We start from the raw sequence: 26628 nt of genomic DNA, 5'->3' as shown, positions 1-26628 counted from the left end.
GTTTAATAAAGTGTTTAATTAATGAACTGAAGAAACCGCTTTCGTTTCGTTGCTCGTCGCTGTTGCTTATTATTGGATATTATCCTTCCTTCAATATTTGATTCGCAAAGTTTACTTGAAATAACTCCGAAACTTGTACTTTATTACGCCACGACTGTGTCGGAACTGCATTGCGAAATATATGTAAATGTAGAAAATATATATACATGTAAATGTTGGGCAAGATTGCACGTTCGCACAGACACTCTTTGTACGTAAATATCACTGGAAACAATCAAAATGTCTTACTCTTGTTAAACAAAAGTTCTCGACTTGCTACAATGGTGGCTCAACTCCGCCAAGTCAAATGTTGACTTGCTCCTATATAACCATAACTACCGGTCGTTCCTCGATCTTCGTAAAATACTGTTTTCGATTACATCGTGAGCCAACAATTTGAACTCGCTGCTGAGAAGGCGAAATTCAGTTCTTGAACTAATTAACCTTTCGATTAATGATTCCAGTACAAACAGGCGGAATTATACAATAGTCTTCGGTTTAGGTAGTTACATACTAATATCACATTATCAAGTTACATACCATAGTTTAATTCAGCAATGAGAATAACCGGCGATAGAAGCTTAAAACTTGATTAAATTTAACCTAAAAACTATTTGCAAAAGCGACAGCATTAAGCAGATTAAATCCCGTTGTAAATATGAGCGAGTAATAAATTTGTGCGGCAAATTCGCAAAAGACAAATAGCGCAATAAATATGTGAATACAGTGCAAAAATTTCCGCAAGATAAATTTTTCGCTTCATCTACTGAAAGCATATCGTAGTTATAAAATTAGAGCATCATAACTGGGAGATTACTCATAATATTAATATACCTATCTCGATGCATATAGCTGGATTTAGGTAAATTTACGCCGACTGCAGTGGACATTTTTATTATTTATTTCAGCGCCGCAAATGGCAGTGTAAATTACGTGTACATCTGATATAATCTGAAACACAAATGTGAAACACATCTAAGCTTATTTGTAACAACGACATGCATACGTTGCGATTATTTTACTGCGAAATCGGATAAACAAATTATTTATCAACAATTCCACGTGTAAAATCATATATTTTATTTTATATTTACGATTTTTCGCATTTGAGATTTGATAACAGATTGACAAAGTAGTGTTAAATCAAGCAACTTATATGATTCTATCGAATTGCGCGGGTCAAGATTCTTTCGATGTCACAGTGATTTGACAGCATTCCTAGCAAGGTCATTTAGAACCGAAGACTCGTGTCGTATTTCTCTGACGCTTATTAATGTCGTTCTTTTAAAATTCAGGATTGCACGCGCTGAATTCTTCAACTGTTTTATATCTTCTGATCCGCATTCCTTACCGGTGATATAATCGTCTCAAATTTCAGTGAAAATATTCAAGAGTGAATCAGAATTTGCACTTTCTACATAATTGAACTACACGTTTTTGTCATTGAAAACCGTTTACATGCATATATTCTTGCATGTATAATTAAAGCAAAAAAACTTCGCCAACTCAGATTAGTGCTGAAGCGGTTTGGAACGGCGCTTCTAGAAAGTTTAAAGAACTCGTGGTCTCGTTGTGCCTCGTGAATACATAAAAAGGAAGTATCATTTTAATAAATCTCTTCGTAAAAAGACGAGACGGAGAAATCGCGTTATATCGGTAGACAAACAAATATGCGGAAACGAGGCGTGACAACGAAGAGGGCGAACGAGAAGAAGCCTATTTCGCTCGTATCCAAGGCCACGTCATGAATGCGAAAACCGAGGGGAAGACGCGTGAGTTATAGCCGCATTACTTTCGCCACGCTAGAGTCCCATAGAGACACCGCTTCTTCTTTCTCTCTCTCTCTCTCTCTCTTCCTTCTTCTCGTTCACAGGCGCTCCAGTCTTTTCCCTTTACGCATATATTTTCGGGACGCCGCGCGCGCACTATCCTTTTGTTTATCGCAACGGCGCTGAAGCCTTCGACCAATCCCCGCATTTCCGTAACTTTTTGCTCAATGCTGCGGCAAAAAATATTCCTCGCTAATAGCACTGCGAAAATTCTGGAAAAATGCTTGCCGAACGATGATGTCGATTGTGCTGTTAATATTTATGCCGCGCAACATTTGCACTCACGGATTAACATTGAAATTTATCTACGAAAAATAACAATCTTTTATTTAACTTCACGATCTTAATATTTTATGACAAACAATTCTAGAAATAAAGCAATAATTTGGGAGATAAATTAATCTCGAGGAGTCAAAATTACACATCAAAGCTCGATCTTAATGAGAAAAGAAGGTATCACCGTTGCCTTTCCTCTTGTTTATTGCGCCATTTCACAAATTTAAAGTCCGCGAAGATTCTTCTGATTATTCCAGCGGTATTATGGGAAAAATGTTAATGGGATGGGGTTCGCGTTGCCGTTCCTCCCAGGGGCATTTTCGGGTTACGAAGGTATTTGTAGTGGTGCCGCCGCGCGGAAATAGAAGACCCGGGTATTTTCTGGCGGGATAAAGAATAATAAAGCGAAGCCGGATATTTTCTGCGGTGATCTCAAACTGTCGCGGGGGATCTGCCGTGGAATTTTTACGCTGAACGGAAATCGCGTATGCAGATGTTGCGGGATCAGATCCTGGAAAATTACAGTCGCGCCGCATTGATGCACCGAATGTCGGCACACACAGTAATTCGATTTCACCGGGATTATATTGTTACACTCGCGGAACATTATGCATTTATCTGTTATTTGCTCGATACACCGTCGCTCATTAGCCAAACAAAAGCGCGTCAAATATGAATGAAGAATTATATCTATTAACGCGTACGCATCTGCACCTCCGGTAATTAATAAACAATGGCGGTGTAATGTATTCCGCAGCTTGACTTGTGAACAAGAACACGAAAGTTACACAAAATAAAGGAGTTCGAGACGATAGCTCGTGTATATAAGCATGTAGATATAAGGAGACGTATTTGAGTACAGCGAGTGCGCTTGCGAATGGGAGACGGAAGCCTCTAACTTGGCGCTTGGCGGAGTTTGCCGAGAGGGTTCGGTAATTTGCATAACATCGCGAGTATATGGAGGATAATCTGCGATAAGTTCCCCCGTCCTGCTTATCGCTAAGTAATAATATGATAAAATAGTTATGTGCCTCACGCTCTATTAACATCGAAGAGAAAGCAATTTCTCGTCTCGCTGCTTACAGTGGCAAATACACAAAGTTTTCTGCGGAGAAAAAGAGGGAAGTAACGTCGCGCGGATACGTTTGTCCCAAGATGCTGTTATCGCGAACATTTTATCTGAAACATTAAGAAATATGCGCAAAATTTCGAGAAGTTGGATGCTGCCGCGAAAATGTATGAATCTTGCTACGTGCTACGGCAAAACAATACTGTTCAATCCAATAACAAAGTCGACAGAAGTACGAAGACGAAGTTCGCCTTCCTTCTCGCATGTGTACTTGGCGAGCTTGTTTGGCTACCTCCAAGATACTCGTGTAAGAACAGTTTCGCGATACTGTCAAACTACTGTCGGCTGCCACTTTCCTCGTGCGAACAAGCGAATCCCTAATTCGATTCACCAGCCGTCGGATGGTGCACTTACCGACCATGCAAGTTCCTGGACACCGCTCGTACCGGGAACATTTATTGGCGTCCGCGAAAATCGATGTGCTAACCCACGTGGATGCACGCTGTCGTGCCGCGCACGTGTCGTGCCGTGTGCGCGCGACCCAACGATAACAGAAAAGTTTGCCCGATCGCTCTCGTGCACTCGCTCGCGAAAACGAAGTTTCGCTTCGTGCAACGAACTGCGGGAAGCCACGAAATCGCTGTAGTCGCGTGCAGAAGCTCGAATGCCGTAAGGGCGGCTTGTTGCCGATACGATCGGCGCTGACAATTGCGGAAATACTTTATTCAGACACGCGCGGCGGTGAACTTGTAAGATGTGCAGAAAAATCTATCTTGATAACGGCCTAAAGCTCGTAGCGCATGAAATTTCTATCTTCGTTCGGCAAAAAAAAGGGTGCTATTTTGGCTTTTCTAAGGGTTAATAAAATTCGGCTTTTTAATGTGAATGTCTTTCTTCTCCCTCGAAAACCGGATGGATGCGAACGCACATCTTCGCACACCCTTCTGCTTCGCGCTTGGCCGGCACCTAAAACGTTACCGCGAAAATGGCGTCGTAAATCGTACGGCCGCACGAGAAGTCGGCGGCCGCGCTCTCGGACCGGCCATAATTCCCGCTCGGCCGGCAATTTATAATCCATCGAGAGTCGTCGTCCATGCGGTGGAATATGGAGCCCGGCCCGCGAAGCTAAAGGCAATGCGCGACATCGCCGTAATTCCCGTTCTTCTTTTTGCCCGTCGTGCATTCGCCGCGGATATCCGTGAATAACAATGGACCGCCGGCGCACTCTTTCGACCCCGCCGGTTATTTTGCCACTCGCTGGGGACACTTTACAACGGGGGCGGAGATAAATGTGTGTCGGCCGCATCGCGGCTGGTTGGACGGCTGAATGATGGAACGCCGCGTTTTCCGATTTCGAGACGTTGTTTTGCGTGACTTGACATTCGAGGCAGCGCGATGCTGCACACAATGTCAATTTTTTCTGAATTCTTATCTGTTGCCTTTTGCGCTGAACAACGAGCTATTTGCGTCTGAATATTTTCCAAATGTAGCGTCATTAATTTTAGACGGTTATTAGTAAGATTCACATCTCATCCATTTTCATTTCTTGTGAACTTTACGTGACTTTATTATACGATATTTTTAACGCTATTACTTAAATTAAACGAAATTGAGAACTTTCAAATTTATATAAAATTCTATAAAAAATTTCTTGTTTTACAAAATAATTTTAATTTAATATAGTTATTGCATTTTATGAAAGAAATACACTGCAATTCTTTATGGTAGCGACTGCTACGTGACAAGTGAAAAAGATTGAAGAAGAGTAACTACATATTTTAATTGACGAAGGCGTTATTGATGAACCATCGATAACCCGATTCGTGACTCGGTTGGTAGTAATAGGCTCGTCAGAGGATCTCGCGCACGTAGTAATTAGAAGGAAATAGGAACAGCTTGAAAGTGAGAGAGAGAAACCGGAGATGGATAGCGCGAAAGAGAGAGCGAAACTCTAAGGTTTCTAATGCATGGATCACCGCCAGGGGACCGACCTTAATCCATCGATTTGTCCGCTCGCTAATGCTTCTGCCGCGATCGCTTTCCTCGATGTCCCGAAGGAGAAAATGCGACGTCAGTTTCGTCGGCTCGCGAGAGAAAGGATGCGCTTGCCGGAACAAAGAGAGCATTTGCGTATTGCTGAACGATACTCCGGAGGCTCGGCAGACCCGTTCGTTCACTTTTGACTCGACCGGTTTTAACGCAATCACGCGATCGCGCGTTTTCTTCCCCGCCGGCCAAATGTCGACGTATATGTCTAGCCTGGAAGCGATAGAGTAATGAAAAGTGTAACTCCAACGTGTAATTTACCGCAAGTGTAACTTCAGTAATTTGCTCATTTAGTTACCGCACGATCGCGATAGCGCTTTCAGCCGTGATCGCAAGATTAGTTTCTTCTTTTTTCTTTTTTTTACCGTGAGCGAACGCGAGAAGCTCATTTTTTGCGAAGATAGATTACTCTTTCAAGGCGGCAAAATCTGAAATAAATATAGCATCTATCATTCTCCTAAATGCCAGCTGAATCTCATTATGATTTATTCGAAGACAAATTGCTTCCTGCGTACATAAAAACTCAGATATCCACCTGTAGCGCTAAATGATCTGTGCGATCTGAAAACTCATCCGTAATCTGTTATTCGCAAATGTTCACTAATGACTATTAATCGCAGCGTGTGACGTCCAATTTCCGATTTTATTGGTGCATTAAAATATTCTGTCTCTTCTCTCGAAACGAAAAATATAATTCTGCTAGATTTTAGGACATTTTCCAGTGGTAATAATTGTTTCAAAGCATCGTATACAAGAAACTTATCCACAACTCGAGGCTAAAGAGCGGAAATGTGGCGAAAACGCGTGATTATTTGCAAAACGCACCATCTTATTCTCGTCGTTCTGTATATAATTTACGACGCGCGCCAGTCGGAAAGTTGGATCGTGTTGATCCTTTGAGGATCGTCCACGGGAACTCCCGTTACCTTAAGTAGGTAGTTCCACGACGAGCAGAACGAGAGAAGTTTCGAGTTCGTTCGTGAAACCGCGGTAGTAACTGGTCCGAAGGAGTAGTGACTCCGATCTTCGTCGTGTCTCACACCCGCCAGCCCGACCTACCTTCTTCTCACGGGAGAACCTCACCGGCGAGAACGTTCCCGGGGTGGGCTTGAATAATGATACCGGTGCGTCCGGATGGACAGGTTTAGGGACGCCTCGCATCACTTTACTAGCCAATTCGGCGAACCGAGAGCAGTGCGATGCCATCCCGCAAGCTTCATTAAGCTATTCCTCAGATCTGTCTCGTTCAACTCCGTCATTAATTAATCATTTCCTGGCGGTGCGAGCGCGAATGCCCGATTTGGTAATACAATCTCGAAAGAACGTCTTAATTGGAATTTGCACATTGATTCTATTCACTTGGCTGTATTGTTACTTCGCTATAGCAGCTTGTTTTATACAAGAAATCTTTTGATTTGCCAATACTGTAACGCAAACACTCTTCAGAAATTATTTTTCATCAGAATTTTATCAATTAAGGCATAGGTTAGCTGGCGTAGCGCCTCGATTATTGGTTACTGTTTACGTTTTCGTTCGCCAGTGATCGATTTGGTTGCATTAGCCGTGAAGCTGTGAGAAAGATCGATGTCCTGATAAATTCTTGATAGAAACTGAGTGGATTGGGTTTTTACGATCGTGTTACCGCAGACGGGGAAAGCAGGGGAATTACGGGGCATCGTAAATGGCGCATACTGGTACAATTACGCGACAAATGAAATCAGGGTTTAACTCAATTAATTGATTGCTAATTAATAATTAGATTGCACTAAATTAAATGGCAAAAAGTACTTTAACGTTTTTAGCTGTTAATTTATTTAGAGTACAATTAAATATATTTTACATAATTAGAGTTAACTTTGTAACTTTTTAACCATCTACATGGCCTATCAATTTATCATGTTATCACATTTGACTGAAAGGATTATTTTACATAACGTTAATATTTGATTCTTTCAATAACGTTTTTGATTTATATAATATAATTTTTTATAACATTGCATAATATTAGATTTATTTATTTTACATAGTTAAATTTATTACCTTGATTAAAATTTTTCTAAAAAACATGAATACGATGTTAATTATTCTTACAAAACTTGCCGTTACATTCGAAACTAGACGTCTTAATAATCTACGTGTATTGAAGGAACACGCTTGATTTATATAGTTGAACGACATTGTTTCGAAAGTAATTCGAGGCTTAAAGTTTGCAAACTGTTGCTATATTTAAGTGTCGGGAATACCGCAGATAGATTAATGCGCTACTAAACTTACCGTGACGATATATCCGCATATACGCATACGTCTGCGTTCGACGAGGTTTTATAGTGTCTCTAAATTTTCCTCGATAAAATCGGTGAAATTTATAACCCTCTATTTCCCTCCCAGCTAAAGTGCGCGCTCTAATCCTTGCATTAGAGTAACTACGCATACAAGAAGGATGAGGGCATAAACTTCGCGCAAGGTAAAAATCGTGAGCAACGATCGCGCGTAATGAAAAGAGATCGATTTTTGACACGTCGGAATAAAATGTCCACACGATAAAAGTTTTATTATACATGAAATGTTGCGAAACGTAAATCGACAAGTTTTTAAATTGCGATAACATTTGTCTGTATTAAAATGCTTTTGAAATCCATTTTTCCAGCGCTACACCGTGTATCGCAAAAATTTAGAATAAGCTATGGAAAGGTAATTATTTAAAAAACAATTATACGAGTACAATTTGCTGTTAAATGCGGTTACCATCGTACGTCGCGAACGTGACTCGTTGGCTCCGACGTAAAATGGTTGAACGCGCGGTTAACGCGATGAATATATAATGTAAAGCGAGGTGGATAATATTATTACACGCTTACTATATATGTAATCATGATTTGCCGTAGTCATTTGCGAGGCTAATTGGCAGCGACGATTTGTATTTTTACGGCTCCAGAAATGTTTTTTAAATTACGCCGCTATTTATTTCAACGCGGTGAAAGTCCAATCTTTTGTAATTACCAGCGAAATCAGTTATTGTGGGTCCTGACCGGCGGGTGCGCACATTTGCACAGTGTGATTAAACGTTCAATTACCATCGAAATGATTATACTCGTTTCGCGCACGCAACTCGAAGTCTCGAATTCGTAATCTGATACATGAATTTAAACGACTGGTTTGGATGTTGCAGATTAATCCCTTCCGCTCGTATTACTCCGATCGCGTTAGCGACACTATTGTGAATTGACACGTATCGACGCTATCGCACTCAATTAAATGATATATGTCCGTTGTCGAATTTTGATTAAACGCCAAATTTGGTATTATCGTTTTATTTTGCGTCATCTATTTATCTTTATGTCGTCGACTTGATGTCTCGAAATTGTGATATCATTTAAGTAATGATGAATAACAAATTTACATTGCTGTGCAACACTTTTTTTTTAGTTGTATTTTTCGATTTCAGCGTTGAACCTATTTGTGACTTGTAACGCGAAAAATAATCTATGCCATGCGTTTCACGAATTTTTCTAAAATATAAAAAAGATTTGACGCTCCCCCAAAAAATCTATATAAAAGTTTCCGCTTGCAATATTTTTTTCATATGTCACATAATTCCCTCGCGCGTCGCGTTGGCGTCGAGGGTTTTTCCAGCTCATAAAACTTCAATAAAAAATATATATATAAGCAAATACGTCTCTCTTTACCGCGCAATGTATGCGGAGTTTATCCAGATCGGAGAGAATGTTTTCTGGTAAGCGCATCTGTATTTTAAAGGCGAAAAACGACTGTGCTGCGCCGGTATTCATACGTGCGAAAGAGAAAATCAATATTAACACTCGCGTGACCGGACCGCCAATAGGTCCGATAGCCCGGTAACTTCGTTAAAATAATATTTGCGTACCACGGTGCAATCCGCTCGAGCGTGTCGCACAACGCAGAAGAGAGGTCTCTCGTGACAGTGAACGACGGCAAGCAGGTCGTTAGCTACGGGCGTCTCGCGCCCGTGGGAATTACCCCGCGTATTCCGAAACCAACGTCCGTAAATGTAAAAGCAATCGGCGATGTCTTCGATATATCAAGGGATTCGCATGGAGACCTGTGGCGGCCAGAGAGAAAAAGAGAAAGCCTATAACTTTGTATTTTTAGAATCATTATTGCGCACACAGAGCGAAACGAGTTTCTAAAACCGTTAGTTACACTAATAAAGTCAATGGATATTTTTTTTTTCTTTAATTTTTGTTTGTTCCATTTTAGCGTCATTAAATTGATTTATAGTTTCTGAAAACTGATATCGCACAAAGTAATTGGAGAAAGAAGGAACGGGAGAGAGCATTCTTCGAATCCTTTATAAAATGTTTGTCATTTCATACTTTTCTGTAAGACATATGTAATCCATTAGCGGGGCGAAGGCGTTAAAACTGCAACCAACAACAATGTATCGTCTGAAACTTTGTGCGGCCGACCTCCTGCTCCGCCTCCCCCGTTTTTCGCGACACCAAACAGTTCTGTAAATCAGAACGCGATGCACTCTGATTTCATAGAACGCAATCCCCGACCCGCGCGCGCTTTTGCAGCGAGCACGGGAATGCTTTTTGCATTTTCCAAAATTAACGCCCGGCCCGGCGGACAAAACACGATCCAGGAGCGCGCAATGTCCAAGAGTAACATGATTTTTGGCGTTAACGTGATTTGCGCCTTCGCCAAGCCGGCCGATGCGTTTGGCAGCGCGGCGCAAAATCACGCGCGATTAACGCGTCGTACCATTACGTTGTCTACGTGTAAAAATAATGCCTGTAAATGTATCGCACTGAATTTACGATGCAAACAGCGGGGAGTTTAGCGGAGTTTATAGTCAATGACGCGCCAGAAGGAAATAAAAAATTTCTGAAAATGCAGCGGTCGTGTAGAATTGTGTTTTGCGCGTTATGTTGCGGATCTCCATTTGCGAGCGTCAGAAACGGACCATCGCGTATTTGCATCAATTACCACATCCGTAGTCCGCCGTGGCAACATTCTGCTCGATGTGATTTATCACCGCAATAATAAAACTGTCGATGATGCTTAATCCGATCGATGTTCATGTCAGACGGACGCCGCGAAATTAAACTGCAAATTCAACGTGCGCGAGTATCTAAAAACTCTGCATCGATATCGAAGACACTCGATTATTTGCATCGTTATATATTTCTCATTAATCACTCTGAAATTTATTCCGATGATAATATATAATATTTTAGTATAAAATTTCACTTTAATGAAATAATATTACAATTTATTGAAAATTTTAATATCTCGCGTAATTTTCCGAGCAATCTACATACCTTGATCTGCCTCAATCAATTGTCTAGAAATTAATACGCCGTCGTTTGCGGACGAAAAAATTTTATATTTTAAATAATTATACGGATCAAGTTGGGAACAAAAATCCGATTTAATTGTCATCTCGCGAGTGCGCTTTCTTATCCGGAAACGCTTATACTTTCCCCAGCTTCACAAAGAACAGTGATGGATTGAAGATTTAATATCCTGTTTTGCGCAAGAGCTTTCGCGGTATGAGCAGCGTACGGGAGTTTTGCGGAAAAAAATCTTCTATTTCCGCAGGATGCCCGGGCGTTACGTTCTAATTCCGTTTCATGCCCTTTATGCACTTTTCCGTACTCGTCCGTCTCTTCCTTCTCGCTCGCAATCGCCGTTCCTCCAGCAGTGAGCAGCCGTATAAGCGCTTTAATGGATCCTAGAGAGTACAGAGATGAGTCGGAGTAATAATCGGAGTACAACGGCAGGAGTAATATGTGTTCATAACATGCGCTCCGGAAATCTGGCATTAAATGACTACTGTTAACATGAATTTATGATGTCGCTAAATGTGCGTGGAAGGTATTATTAGTGTCAACGTCTTTGCGTGAATAATAACAATTTTTACTTCTTGTGCGACAAAACTGTCGTAGAGCAGAAATGCATATCAAATTCCTGTATTTTAATCGCGCGCTCGTATTTCCAGTGAAAATAATGCCAATATACCAATCGATTATTGACATTATTCGGGTGGGAGGGGGAAACACATTTATCCCCGGAATCCAATAGTATTAGGTATTTTATCGTAGACCAAACTTTTAGGGGATAATAGTAGTATTGGTTTGTTTTAATTGCATCGGTCTGCACGGCTTTTACAACTGCATTCTCTCCCTTTCGTACGACGCATTCTCTAGTGATGGTCAATCCGCGCGAGCATATACATACATGCATGTGCGCTCGTATATATGCGATCGAGCGTCCAATGGAATTGCACGGGCTGCCCGCGCGTTATCCACTTTAGCGGATAGTGGCGCGGAGCGGATCCTAAATTGAAGTTTCGAATTAAACCGTCCGGATGATCCGTCTCATCTGCCGGACTCGCTTTAAGGCTCGCGCGCGCAATTTCGTTGTCGACAAACATGTCGCCGCGGAGACTAGCTGGGGTTTAATGCGGAATTATGGTCCCCCGAATTAATTTGTCGATTCCCGCACCGCCTGCGGAAGCGAAGCGGCGAAGCGGAGGCGCCTAGAAGAGGATAAGCGCGGTGATGAGTATCTAAATTACTCATTACGAAAGTTATCCGCCATTCGAGCCGCTTGATTACACGCGGAGAAAAGTGTAACGATGAATTAAACTTTGGCTTATAATTAAATGGAGCGGTAACTGAATATACATCGTTGCGTAAATGTCTTAGTACATTAAACATTAATTATTTAATAATGTAATTAATTAATTTGGAGAAAATGTGTTAATATATCACAATGATGAAGAGTTCTTAGCTGAAATGAGAAGCAATGATTTTTAATTGTTTTGTATAATACGTGAGAAATATTTTAAGACATTACATGTGCAATACGTAAACTATCAGTGCAGACATTTTATTCCACAAAAAGACTTCGGGCTGAAAGAATACGTGTTTTCGGGCCATCCTGCGATTCGCCGGCGATGACTCGCATACGATAGCGATAGCTTCCGGCAACGGTGCGAAACTTTTGCGATCTTGTTTGACGCGCAACGACGCGAAAAAGCGCATCTATGCAGCTAGTGGTGACTACATTCAACGCACGTTCCGCGAGTTTATCTCGGCAAAGAAGAGCTGACATATTGGGATCGTTCTGGTCGTCTGGCCGCATTTATGTGCCCTCTCCGCGCCGGCTCGGCGCCCCAAACGATCGTTCTCTTAGTTTCCTCTTCTTGCTTCTTCTGTTTAAGAACGCCACTTCTACCGATTAAGCCACTTCCGCCACTCTTCCTATGCTGTCGAGCATTTGAACGCGAGACGTCAAAGCAACAATTATGATAAAATAATCGCAAGAATAATATTATTATTATAAAATAATAAAATAAAACAAAAACTTACAATTTTATAGTTGTAAAATATTATGTATGTTATTATAAACGTTACAAAAATTAAATCAATTTAAGACAAGATACATTATATTTTCGAATATTATATGAAACATGAATAATTGGGAAAATTTACATTTTCGTACTGATCTAACTTAAATAATACTATGAAATAAATTTTGATATATTTTATGATATATAAAGTATAAGAAGTACAAATTGAATACTTTATATACTTAAAGTTTCTCAATAATCAATTTTGGATTAAAATAGTCTTAAAAAACTCTTTCTGAGTTGCATATTTACATAAATGTAGAAGTATCGCCGTGAATGCAACTTTTCTTCTTTCTTTTCTATTAAAGTTTTATACTCTCTAAGATATTGTAAATGTTAAAATAAAGATTTAGAAATCCGTCAGCAGAAAGTGCGAGAGGGATTTTAATTTATATCAATGTCCACTTTGGCTACTAGCAATTTGCATTTATATATTCGAAGTGATAGCTAATACAATTTCTAGACGTATCTTGTGAAGCGATATCATGAATTTATGAATATAGCGCAAATTCACGCCGTTATGCGCATGGTTGAATCAAATTTATGCGGCAGTTTTAACGTGTTTTATTTTTCATTTATACGAGCATATTTATGTTACAATGTACGAGAATGAGCAAATATTAATATCCGGCACATTTCTTCCGGCAAACGTCATAAACATCTCCAAATTGCAATAAAAAAGTGAAATTCGTAGTACAAATCGCTATCGGAATTATGAAAAGTATTTTGATATTATTTATTGATTGTAATTTCCGCCTCAAACGAGACTTGATTATAAAATTGCAATTTAAAAAAACTGAAATATCAATAAATTATTTTAGCAGCTTTAAGCTTTAAAAATAAATTTTTAAACAAGTTTTATTGTTATAACATGGCTTCAATATTACATTTTTTAAATAACAGGAATTTTTATTACCGAAAGCAACTGAAAAGCATCTAACGTCTTGTAAGATAAGTTAAATAAATGAAGCAATGTAAACAGTTGAAGTAGCGATAACTAATCAATATTTATTGATGATTCACCACAATAATAGAATCAGAATAAAACGATCAATATTGAAGTATTATCGATACACAATGTGTTATCACTAAACATGGAGGTGAGTAACAATTTTATAGGAAAAATTGAAGCACGTTAGCACACAGCTAACTCAGAAAGAAATAGGACGCATTGAAACAATTTGAAGTATTAACGATATTAAATAAAAAATACCATAAAATATAATATTGTTTTGAGAAAAAATGCGTTATGCTTTGCAATATCGGATTTCTAGTTTGATTATTTGTGTTTGATTAATATTCTGAATGCAATATATAAGACATATTGTTAATCCCGTACAAATTAAAAAAAATTTTTATTTTAAAAAACATTTATTTTTATGCAATTCGCTGCTGTTGTCAATATTGAGAAACATTCAAGAGTGTCAAGAGTGTTTGTGCAAGCAATACAAAAGTGCGGCGTATCAAAATTTCTATTTACTTGATATTATTTATCTTTTTCCGAAGTATTAATATGTTTCAAACATCTTAGACGATTATTATGATTGTACTATTTTCTTACAGGTGTAGGATGAAACAATGGAGACAGGATCTGCCACCGACTTCCGTTATAATTACTTTCCACAATGAAGCGCGGTCTACGCTACTCAGAACCGTCGTCAGGTAAGTGTAGAACAATGCTTCATGTAAAATGCAAGATAATTACACAAACAATTACATTAAAATATATAGCAGTTTTTTTTTACAAGGAATTAAAATTAAAAAATTGTGCAGAAAAATCAAGATTACTTTAGTAATTTATAGCTTTCCTAATTCATTATTTCTCGATTTTGTTTTACATAGCGTTTTCAATTGAGCAAGTGATTATTTTATGTGATATTTGCTTCACAATTAACATCTTTTTCCTAGTATCTTTTCCATCCAGATGATAAATCACTACTTTTTCTCATCAACGTTCTCATATTAATTAAAACATTTTTTTCACTGCGAAACATCTCGCGAAGTCTACGAAAGTACGAATCGCGTCGCTCGGCGAAGGTAGCTTCCGTGCAAAATGCTCCGAAGTTCTCTCGCCGAACCGGAAGAAGGAAGCAGGCAAAAGTCGGAAAATTTATTTAAGTCCGTAACGTGGCGGCGTGAGGAAAATATATCGGCCCTATCGCGTCGATCGATGAAATTAAAAGGAAGTCTTAATTACCGCGACGAGGCCACATTTCACCACCATTTTGATGCGGCACGGAGAATTCTTTGCGATCAATTTTACGCTCTGAATGTTCCCTAAGGGCTAAAAAATTATAAATTATTTTTTTAAAATGAAGAAAGTAAGAAAAAAAGATGTAATTAATTGAAAAAATGACCATAATATTAAACTTGTCTTATCAATATCAAGAGATAGTCTTAATTAGTAAAAAGAACTCTAATCATTTGCAATAATCCTCTTATACGAAACTCGCAGAATAGGTTGAGGTAACGCGAGACCGTTCAAATAAAAGGCAAGTGGTGCAAAGTCCTCGAAACTTTGATAAAAGATTCAATGAGACAATCCGATGCTTCTGTTCTCCTCTTAATCCGGTACCTCAGTTTATTCGACGTTAATCGACCGGAAAAGTTTATATAGAAATGAATGATAGTGATTCGGGAAGAAAAGCGAATCGAGCTTTTAAATTGAATCTGAAGAGGAAGCGTTTTATTGAAAAACGATCTTGTGTCAATATTAACATTCAAAACCGTGATTAACAATAGAATGTGTACATGTGCAGAAGGTAGAGTGATAAATTGATGTAATATTATTATTATGATTTAATACGCTTGGTTTATTACTCGCGAAATTGTTTAAGAGAGATAAAATAATGATAGAGATTAAAAAATAACATTATTAAATCAGAAAGGCTTTATGTTTACCTAATTTGCAATTCTTTGCTTTTGCTTTTAGTGTGCTGAATAGAAGCCCCGAACATCTGATCAAGGAAATCATTTTAGTGGATGATTTCAGCGACCATCGTAAGTACTGTACATAATATTTATTGATTCAAGTTTCAAAAAAATTGCAATTTTATTTATTTAACTCACAAATTTTGAAGTTTTTTAAAAATATAAATTGTTAAAATACAATAATACACGATAAATCATAAGACCCGATATGCTGACAAGGATTGTCGAATTACTCGTGTATTAACTCGTTACTAAGAGAATATTGCACATAATATTTGACGCAATTTATTGTAATTAAAATGTAAATTATATGTATATTCAATTATGGAAAATTGCGTTAAATATTACATTTAACATCGCGTTTAATATCACTGAAGGGTTGGTGACCTGCGGCTAATCCGTCATTTATGACATTACCTACCGCTCTAAATAGCACGTTATTAAATTATGATCGCAAAATTTATAGACACACGCTTGATAGCTGTAATCTAAAGTTTACATTAACCTAACAAGAAAATGTCTTTTAATTGAATAACGTCGAATGAATAATGAACCGTAAATACGAAAATACTCGAGACAAAAAATAATTCTTCACGAATATTTCGAGCGACAATTAGAGGCCTTTAATTGACAGAAATATCGTAAGGCAAGAAAGATTGATTTGTTTGCAGCCGAGGATGGCGAAGAGTTATCGCGAATCCACAAGGTCCGCGTAATCAGAAACGAGAAGAGGGAGGGTTTGATGAGATCGCGTGTTCGCGGCGCGGATGCAGCTACTGCGAGTGTACTGACATTTTTGGACTCGCACTGCGAGTGCAACGCGGACTGGCTCGAACCTCTCTTAGAAAGAGTGACCGAAGATCCATCGAGGGTGGTGTGTCCTGTAATCGATGTAATCAGCATGGATACTTTCCAATATATCGGTGAGCGTCTGTAACACTGCAGAATTTTGATGTGCTTACATGATATATATTTCTAATAATAATAAAAATCTGCACTTATTTTCAGATATCAAATATTGCGTTGTAAACGACATTCCTTTACAAGCGATTCAGACGGTTTTACCTTGTTTTTCAGGAGCTTCCGCTGATCTCAGAGGTGGTTTCGATTGGAGTTTGGTCTTTAAATGGGAGTATCTCAGTCAGGCAGAACGACAAGCGAGACAAAAGGACCCGACACAAGCCATTAGGACCCCTATGATTGCCGGCGGACTGTTTGTCATCAACAAAGCGTACTTTGAAAAACTCGGCAAATACGATACTCAGATGGACGTTTGGGGCGGTGAAAATCTCGGTATGTGATTATTGAGCTTTGCTTCTGTACAAAGCGTTCTGAAGTGATTTTTCAGAATGTTATTTTTAAATACTTTGAATTTTCTTTTGTTGAAATGTTTTTTTTTGCATTTTTATTCTTATCGCTATTATTATTATTTGTTTTCCGTTTGAAGCTATTTTGTTTTAAGAAAATTGTGTAAAGGCTATGAAAGATATTGCACGTGGTCGATCTACTTCGTTACAAAAACTTTCTTACGAGGCACGCACAGCTCACGATGAGTACCTTGCAGGAGAGTAAACTTTTTATTAGATCAATATGGTTGAAAGTTATAATTTCTCAACAAGTTTTAATGAGCGCTTTCTATTCAATTTTATTAAAAAGCATTGCAACGTATTGGTGTAAATATTAGCTCATCCATCACTATATCTGAAGTCTGTGCAAATAAATACTTCAAAACATCCTGATTCAAAAGTTTGCCTAGAATTTTTTTTATCGGAAAAAAATAAATTTTTGTAGGAAGGTATTTTATTGCGGAGAGGACAGGATCAAAGAATATTTATATTCCTCCTTCTTTTATACATTAATGTTAAAATATACATTTTATTCAGGCCTCAGAATTTTATAACATATCATTTGATAGGTCTAGACTTTTAATGCGATGCATTGATATCTTACATTTTAAATAAACAAATAATTAAAAATTCTAGAATATAAGGTTTTTGTTCAATGACAAAATTTACATTGAAATGTAGAACAATTTTGCGAAATTGATTTTATTTCAACTATTAACACATGATATAAAATCAATTTCGCAAGATTGTTCCTCTAAATTGTCAACAGAGGTGCTATGTTTGTCTTTACATTTCAAACATGAGTAAACAAACTATTTGGCAGAAACTACCATCTTGTGTGCAGTTTGTAAGTACTCTGCAGAAAACAGTAAGAAAACCAATATATGTCAGAAGTGTCAAGTTAGAAATAACTTCGACCCCGTTTCAGATGGAAGAAAAGTTGCTGAGTTCTTTCGGAAAAATTTTAACATTTTCTCAAGTTTGATATAACTTAATGAAAAATTTGTAGCAATGCTGCATTTTTTTTTTTTTTGACAATTGTTTTCGCAAATATAAAGTGCTGTTATATGAAAATTGTTGGCAGATTTTTTTTCGCAATGTGTGAAACAATACAATACAAAAGTAAATTGGTAACAAAGGATTTATACATATATGTGTATAGCTTATTTTGCTACATTTTTAATATCTTTATTTCACGTTGGACGATCTCAGTCGCTGTGTGAACTTATAACTTTCTTTCAGAAATATCGTTCCGCGTGTGGCAATGCGGTGGCAGCTTGGAGATTATCCCTTGCTCACGTGTGGGCCATGTATTCCGTAAACGTCATCCTTACTCGTTCCCTGGAGGCAGCGGAAACGTGTTCGCTCGAAACACGAGGCGCGCCGCCGAAGTATGGATGGACAACTACAAGCAGTTCTACTACAACGCCGTGCCGCTGGCACGAAACATCCCTTACGGAAAGTAAGTCTCAGTGCGCCGACGTTTCGATTAAACTGTCAACAGGCGATATTCGAAACTGCATTTCGTCATGCCATCTAACGCGATATCAAAATATGGAAAATATAACGCGTAAACATGAGATATACAGGGAAACTAAGTTTGTAATGGCAAAAATTTTGTCCCGTATATGTTCACATTACTAAATGTACAAAATAATAGCAAAGCGGTAGAATTGAATGCAGAAAATAATAGAATATTATTATATTAATAGAAAAATAAGAGATTTTACATCCTAAAAAGTGCAAAATTTGATTGCGTTAATCGTGTAAATAATTACGTATTTCAGTATTCAAGATAGGATGGAGCTGAAACGTAAACTACATTGCAAGCCTTTCAGTTGGTATCTGAAAAATGTGTATCCCGAACTAGTTATACCTACGAGCGAGGGTGGTCCAGGAGGATCTCTGAAACAGGGCACCGCCTGTTTGGACAGCATGGGCCACCTTCTCGACGGGAACGTGGGTCTTTATCCTTGTCACGACACCGGCGGTAACCAGGTGAGCGTTACGCGGCAAGAATAATTCATATTAGGAATCCTTTATCCGAAATCGAATAAATATCGCTTACACATTTACTTCGTAGGAGTGGGGTCTCACAAAGGACGGCCTAATCAAGCACCACGATCTCTGCCTGACTCTGCCGGTGTACGCCAAGGGTACGACGCTGCTGATGCAGATCTGCGACGGCAGCGAGAATCAGAAGTGGCGGCACTTGGAAGGCGGCCTGATACGCCACACCAGGATCCCCGTGTGCGTGGATTCGCGATATCACGCGCAGCGCGGCATCACGGCGGAGAAGTGCGACTCGAATGCGGAAACGCAGAGGTGGCATCTCTACAACCACAATCACTAGCTGATATGGTTGCGGTGAACGCACTATTTAGTCGCGGACTCTCATTCATCGCCACGACGCGTTACGACGCGATCACAGTCACTCTATAACGAGGTCAACCGCGTCAGGAGCACTTTATTTAATTAAGGACTGGCTGCCCGCGCGCGCGACCAGACAGATCGATTCGGGCGGATTACTTATCGTAGACTAGCGTATCTTCGTGCTATAACCGTGGGCTCTTCACGATCGCCCAGATGGTATTGATGAAGAGCTGAGTCTTGTATACCACGCTGACTCGCAAGTTCGCGATGCAGCTTATAAAGATGAGGATATATTGAATGGAAAAGAAATTTAGAAAATTCTCTAATAATGTTACTGCATAGGTAACACATAAAGCAGAATAATTTCATAACAGAGAGTGAAAAAGGTTTTAAGACTGCTTAACGAGATTAAATCAATAAGCTTCAATTTCGATATCCATGGGAATTGCATCGCTTTTGATCATTTTCTTAGACACTAAGAAGAGACACTAGAGAGATCATCCTTCTTTTACAATATACGAAAAGTTAACTTTATGATAGATTGAAGTCTCGCAATCGATGTGATAAGTATAAAATTATTTATAAGAAATTGATATGAAAAACGTGAGGTGTGTGTGTGTGTGCGAACAATGATAATATGAAAGTTGCATACATCGATTTGATGCTGCAATCAGAAGCACACTAGTTGCAGATACATTTCAAATCGAGTAAAAATAATATTATTGCGATGAGAACAATTCTTAATACTTTTAGCCTCGAAGAAAGCGTCAGTATGACACGGAAATCCCTTATTTTGGGGGTTCTAAGTATTATATACGAGATGTATATTAATATTAAAAAACTATTGAAATGAATATGCGATAAAATATTCATGCATTTTTATGATGGCATGAAGTCGAGGAACTGATACCTTTGAAGAATATATTACTTAAAGGTTGATTTATAGTATTGCGCACATGCATTTAATTCTTTAATTCACAGTTTCGTCTATAAAGACTCAAGATTTACATAAATGTCAAAGAATTTTTCAAAAATTCGCTCTAAAAAAATTATGTAAATTTTGAGATAATAAATTAAGGCATTAAAATGAATTGAAGAGTTAAATTAAAACCAATTAGTCTATAAGGGATGATAATATTAATGGAACATAATATACTAGAATCATCACCGAGAGATCGATAAAAAAGAAAGCAAAAATCAAGGAAAATCAAATTATCTTTTTTTTTATTCTATATAATCAGAATTGAAACAAGATAAAAAGATAGATTAGAGCTCCAAAAATCTAAAATATAATTACGAAAATCAATTGATTTTGTGATGCAAACTGAATTTACGATATTTCTACTCATCATAAACGCAGATTTAGTGAAGGCCGATAATTAAGTCATTTTTAGTACGGGTATGTACTTGAGTGTTCAATCGGCGAGCAGCTCATTTTTTGTTATGTATACGTATATTTACTAATGTGTAAATTTTTTTAAATGAAGAATGCCAAAGTTTTTGCACTTGGCGTTAGTTTGTGTTGTAGATAATTAATAGTTTTATCACACAAACACCATGTTGATATTACGCTTTTAAGCAAATGACCACGGAGAAGCTTTTTGCTAATTACACAAAAAGAAAAAGAAACAAAAAATGAATTAAAAAGTTCACACAATAGAATTTTGTAGAATTGAAGAGTTTTGAAAGTTGTTGTTCTACAATTGTGCACAAATTCAAAATTCCATGAGGAAATATTTATGCTGATTTCAATTTATATAATTATCACAATTTATACACAATTTATATATAATTAAAAGTGTATGGCACAAAAGCTTCTTAGTGACTGATGTTGCTATTTTTACGGGCCCAAAATCATGCTGGGTCCGCGCGCGTGCAGTGTGTATGTTTTTTTAACGGATCTTAATATACACTTCTATAATCAAACGACAAACGCGGCGAACAAAACGCTTTTTCATTAAAAGCATGAACACGATTCGCAGAAAAGAGATTTATTTTTATAACTAATTATATATTTACTTGGTTGTGCGAATAGATGACAAGTACGAGATTATCGGGAATTGTTTGAACATTAACATATTTTAACTCGGTAATCCTGGAAGAATAAATACATTAGAGATAATTGAAATATTTTATTTATACAGTTAAATTTTGAAATTTAAAGCAAATATTAATTCTCAAGTTCTTTAACTTTTTCCTAATTTTTTTTATATTATGAATAATTTTAATTTTACTGAATGGCCACTTTACCTCTCCAATCAGATTCCTCAAATTGTGTGAAAGTGAAAAAACTCTCAAGCATTAAATTAACTCTAATTAAATTGATCTAAAACAAAACGCAGCACCGTGTGGATCCATTATTCGCCTACAACGTGTTAAGTGAATCAAAGTGAAAATTAATGTGACTAATAGCAATACATATTAGCAGATCTTTTGTACACTTATACTTTCCGACGATAATATCTTACTGCCGTCGCTTCGCGCTAAGATTATTAATATCGCGAAGCGAGATGAATATCATAGACTTTTGTATAATACACAAGCATCCAGGTTATATCCACGCTAGCTGCAGCAGTAAGCATTTGCTATAAATAAATTTTTTGATATCAATATTATACGTAGACCGATAATACTTCAGTGTAGATATATTACGCGATCGATTAATTCGGCTGTGTCCTAATTAAACGAATGCGATAATTAATGAATAATTTCAAGTTACTTCTGAAAATCAAAATATTAAGAACATCTCAGATTTTATTATTTGAATACCATCTGTAAGTTGTCTTCCTTTAATCAGGATATGGCTGGCAACGATATGTAGCGAGATAGCAAATATGTACACAAGATATCTTACGTATCGCGCTTCCTTTCGGCTCCAGAGATTCTTTGAAGGATTTCAACTGAGTCGACTTTCCTTTCTCGAGGTTGAAAGGGAGGTCTAATTACGGCGTTAGTTAACATTGGAATTAAAGGATTTTGCTGTAGCAAGCTTTAAGAGTGCACGTAGATAAAGGAACTTTGTTTTCAGACTTCGCTCGATGGAGAAATAATTTAAAGCTTAATTAATAAACATATTCTTAACTTTTAATGTCAAAATGGCTTTGCAATTAAACTGTTACTCATCTGGATTACTTAATAAAATCGCGGATAAAAGGAAGTGCGAGAAATAGAGGATACCGAATATTTGTATATGCACGCATATAGTGCAGGCTACTAAAAAGCTTGACTATGTTTCACGCGACCCGAGAAACCGCTGCATTGTAAATAATTATACATATATTTCATTGATTATCTTCCTCCCGTCCTAAAAATTCTGAATAGCTTCTTTGCTAGCAGCGCAAATACTTATTCATCGCTTTGCGTGCGTTTCCCACGTGAGTGAAATCGCTACAACCATGTTTGTGTATCTGTAAATAAATAAATATATTCGCAGTATAAGCATAGATATATAAGCTAACGAAAAATCATACTTCCAAGATTGGTAAAACTGTAAGATAATAGATAACTCAAATTTAATCTTAAGATAACTGGTAATCAATCAATGTTAATATTCGTGTGTCCAGTAATATAAAAATTTGTACTCGAGAAGCGGAATTGTGGTGCAGTTAGAATAAGAGCGATGTACATTGAATGAGCATTTACATCCTTGTCACATATATATATATATAATGCGTTAGTCAGTCTGATATTTTGTCTGTCTGAGAGCAATTTGGATAAAACAATCCAGCGCTAGTTCGGCATCCGCTACTTTCAAATTACAATAATTTTGCATTAAGATTTGAAATAGCGATTGTATCGAATCGTGCAAGGTATTAGCATATTGAAGACTATGTACTTATATCTCGGTTTAGAAAATCAAAAATAAGAAAGGAATATGATCAATAACATTAGAAATATACTTTTACAACTTCAGAAATAAATATGGAATTTTGTTGAAATTGTTTTAAAATATTCTGTATTATTTAGTAAATGAAAAATGTACATATGAAATATGAATTTTAAGTATATTTGTCTTCAAAATGTTAAGCATTAAATTTCCTCTGCTCTATATTTTGCAAATGTAAAATAATTATAGAATATAAATATATGTTAAGAATGCGATATTATGGTAATAAAACCGAGTTTTTTTAATAAAATAACGGAATATTTCCCGTAAATTTATATTTGGGTGACAAAATTCAATTTTTCACGTCCCTTTATATATCTTACATGTTATATCTATTACAATATTAATCATATTTAAAAAATGTCTCCTCAATTTACACTATACATTCTTTATTCTGTTTTACGCTTTTTTAATCCACGTTCAATTTTTTTCTTTACTTCTTCGATATTCACATCAGTTTTTACAGTTTCACTTTGAACAGATTTCTCTTCAGGTGGCACAAATGCTTGTGCTCTGCGCTCTTGCCTTCTCTTAGATGCCTCTTCATGTCTGGCTTCCTGTTCCCTCTTTCTCTTTGCCCTCTTCTGTTCTTCTTTCAAGAAGAATTCGCCAGATGCCATTTCCTTATCAAGTTTGCTTTCTTGCTGAGGCGGTGGGAATGGAGTATATGGTTTCTTTTCTTTCTTCTTCTTCGGCTCTTTACGCTTGCTTATGTTCTTGCTGTTATACTTAGGAAGGTATCGTTCCCAATCTTCATTCTTCAATTTTGGATTCTTAGCAAGTTCTCGTTTAAGCATCAATGCTTTGAGGCTATAAACTGGATGAATATTCTTCATCGTATCTTCAACTACTTTTCTCACTTGCTGAAGACCTTTGTAGGGTCCTAATGCTGATACAGTTTGTCCCTGAACCACGACGTAACAATTGGTGAGTAATTCTATGGACTTTAAGTTACATCCATTTGGTCCGATAAGCCTTTGTCTTCTCTTAACAAACTTATCCTTGTTCCTAACAAATGAGGATATCTTTATGATGTCTGCAGCAATGTCATCTTGGAGAACTCTAACTGCCTGCTCGAAGGGAATCGAACGAGCCATAAGCTTGATCATGTCGCGTGCTTTAATAATAATATATGGATCCCATGTCTTCCTGGTGGTCTTTACTGTCATGCTACCTTCAAGAAGATCCAGTTCAGCCTTGATGTGATGTTCGCCTACAGCTTTCTGAACTAACAACCAATGTTCTTTTAGATACTGCTCCCGATATTTGGGAAACATGCAAGCAAATGAGCTTTCCTCGAGGAACCGATGTGGATTATCCTGTTCTTTGAATTCTGGAATTTTCAATGACCACGCGTTGTCGACCGGTCCAGTCTTTTGTAATTTTGCTTTCTTTTTTGAATCACTCATCCTCGTGCAATTTAAATGAAAAAAGTTTAATTACGTTACACAAATATATATTTATATTTGAAAATAAATAAATTATATGATACAGGTTATGTATCTCCAGCAAACGTAATTCCACAAGGTATAAACTCTGTTTTATAAAAGAAGGAAGTCAGTGTCAGCGACACCTGACTTCAGTATTCTAACCTTAGTAGCCAAGATTCAAACCAAATGGTTTGAGTCTCGGCTAGTTAGGTTCGTATCTCAACTAAGAGATTTCTTTTCGACCAAGTGAAGTATACTTTCTCTATGTGAGGTTTAAGTCTCGGCTAAGTGAGAAGTTTAAAATATATATAATAAGTAAATAAACAATACGTAAGTAATGCATGTAGACTTCAAAATTACATCTATATGAATTCTTTACATATTGTTTATGTAATGTTTACACTGACTTTTTATAGTAACTTAGTTATTTATAATATATTTTTTAATATATCTCTATATATATTTAGATAATCAAATGTTAGCAAAATTGGCAGATTGACAGCGAATTTGATCAAATTTGATTAAATTTGCTGTCAATCTGCTAACATTGTCAATGTTTTGTTTACTAAGCACTTATTTTTTATTTCTAAATAATGTATATTCCCTTAGGAAAATTTACTTTAGACAGGCCTAAAGTTTATTAAAGTTTTGTTTAGTAACTTTAAAAATTTGAAAAGTTCTTTTAAGTAACTATAAAAATTTTCAAGTTTTGTTTAAGTTATTTCAGAGTTTTAAAAATATCCCTGAGTTTTTACTTCTTTAGTTATTGATTATATTGCAAAATATAATCAATAACTTATATTATATATTATATTGCAAAATTATTTTTTGGAATCATTTCTTTAAAATGAAAATGTGTAGATATCAGTTTTGAAGTTATTAGTTATAAAGTTCTGTTTTTTAATTTTTATTATTAATAAGAAAAAACTTGAGAAACTAAAATGATAAAATTATTCTTATCAATTTTTATTTTTATATTGATTTGTTTTCATACGTAGATCACAAATTGTTTTAATGCATGAATGTCATTATGCTATACTTTACGAAATTTACAATGAAGCGAATGTATATAAATTTGGATTTGCAAGATCGATTGCTTGGTATTGCTTTTTGTGATATAGACAATATGTAAAAATTTTTCTTGTTTTATAGTACAATTTTTTTATAATTGCATACCAAATATTTGGTAATGAAGACGGAGTGATTTAGTGATTATTACCAAATATTTGGTAATGAGGACGGAGTGATATAGTGATTATTACCAAATATTTGGTAATGAGGACGGAGTGATATAGTGATTATTACCAAATATTTGGTAATGAGGACGGAGTGATATAGTGATTATTACCAAATATTTGGTAATGAGGACGGAGTGATATAGTGATTATTACCAAATATTTGGTAATGAGGACGGAGTGATATAATGATTATTACCAAATATTTGGTAATGAGGACGGAGTGATATAGTGATTATTACCAAATATTTGGTAATGAGGACGGAGTGATATAGTGATTATTACCAAATATTTGGTAATGAGGACGGAGTGATATAGTGATTATTACCAAATATTTAGTAATGAGGACGGAGTGATATAGTGATTATTACCAAATATTTGGTAATGAAAAACGAAATGATTTAGCTCCCATTACCAAATATTTGGTAATGAAAAACGAAATGATTTAGCTTCCATTACCAAATATTTGGTAATGAAAAACGAAATTATTTAGCTCCCATTACCAAATATTTGGTAATGGGAGCTAAATAATTTTGTTTTCATTTACCAAATATTTGGTAATTAGAAAAAATATACAAGTAAAAAATATCTAAATAATTATGCAAAAAAATTTATAATTAACGTCTTAATTTTTGCATATTTTTAAATTCCTTTTTTATTTGAATACAACTTGACAGCTTGAGGAAATGTAAACAATTGTCATAGAAACATTTATAAATTGTTAATCAATATTGCCTTGACAACCATTTAAATGTAAACTGTCAAAATA

The 26628-nt window shown here is 36.6% G+C and overlaps 2 protein-coding genes across 7 annotated transcripts in view; one reads left to right on the top strand and one right to left on the bottom strand.

Moving 5' to 3' along the window:
• Pgant2 (polypeptide N-acetylgalactosaminyltransferase 2) overlaps window positions 1–23469 on the top strand; it is a 197999-nt gene extending 174530 nt beyond the window's left edge. For all 6 annotated transcript variants that reach the window (XM_012363445.2, XM_012363444.2, XM_012363441.2 and 3 more), the window contains 7 exons: window positions 14222–14320; window positions 15591–15658; window positions 16261–16512; window positions 16667–16882; window positions 18178–18397; window positions 18723–18933; window positions 19019–23469. In XM_012363445.2, coding sequence (XP_012218868.1) covers window positions 14222–14320; window positions 15591–15658; window positions 16261–16512; window positions 16667–16882; window positions 18178–18397; window positions 18723–18933; window positions 19019–19288 — 1336 coding nt within the window. In that variant the 3' untranslated portion in view covers window positions 19289–23469. The remainder of the gene's footprint in view (window positions 1–14221; window positions 14321–15590; window positions 15659–16260; window positions 16513–16666; window positions 16883–18177; window positions 18398–18722; window positions 18934–19018) is intronic.
• Window positions 23453–24749, bottom strand: dbe (KRR1 small subunit processome component homolog dbe). Its single transcript, XM_012363446.2, has one exon. The coding sequence runs from the start codon at window positions 24601–24603 to the stop codon at window positions 23584–23586; it is 1020 nt and encodes a 339-aa protein (XP_012218869.1). The 5' UTR covers window positions 24604–24749; the 3' UTR covers window positions 23453–23583.
• Between the last annotated feature and the right edge of the window lie 1879 nt (window positions 24750–26628).

The sequence above is a fragment of the Linepithema humile genome, chromosome 4, assembly GCF_040581485.1.
Source record: "Linepithema humile isolate Giens D197 chromosome 4, Lhum_UNIL_v1.0, whole genome shotgun sequence".
In the NCBI taxonomy this organism is placed as follows: domain Eukaryota; kingdom Metazoa; phylum Arthropoda; class Insecta; order Hymenoptera; family Formicidae; genus Linepithema; species Linepithema humile.
The sequence above is the reverse complement of the archived record's forward strand: the minus strand, read 5'-3'. Positions and strand labels throughout refer to the sequence as shown.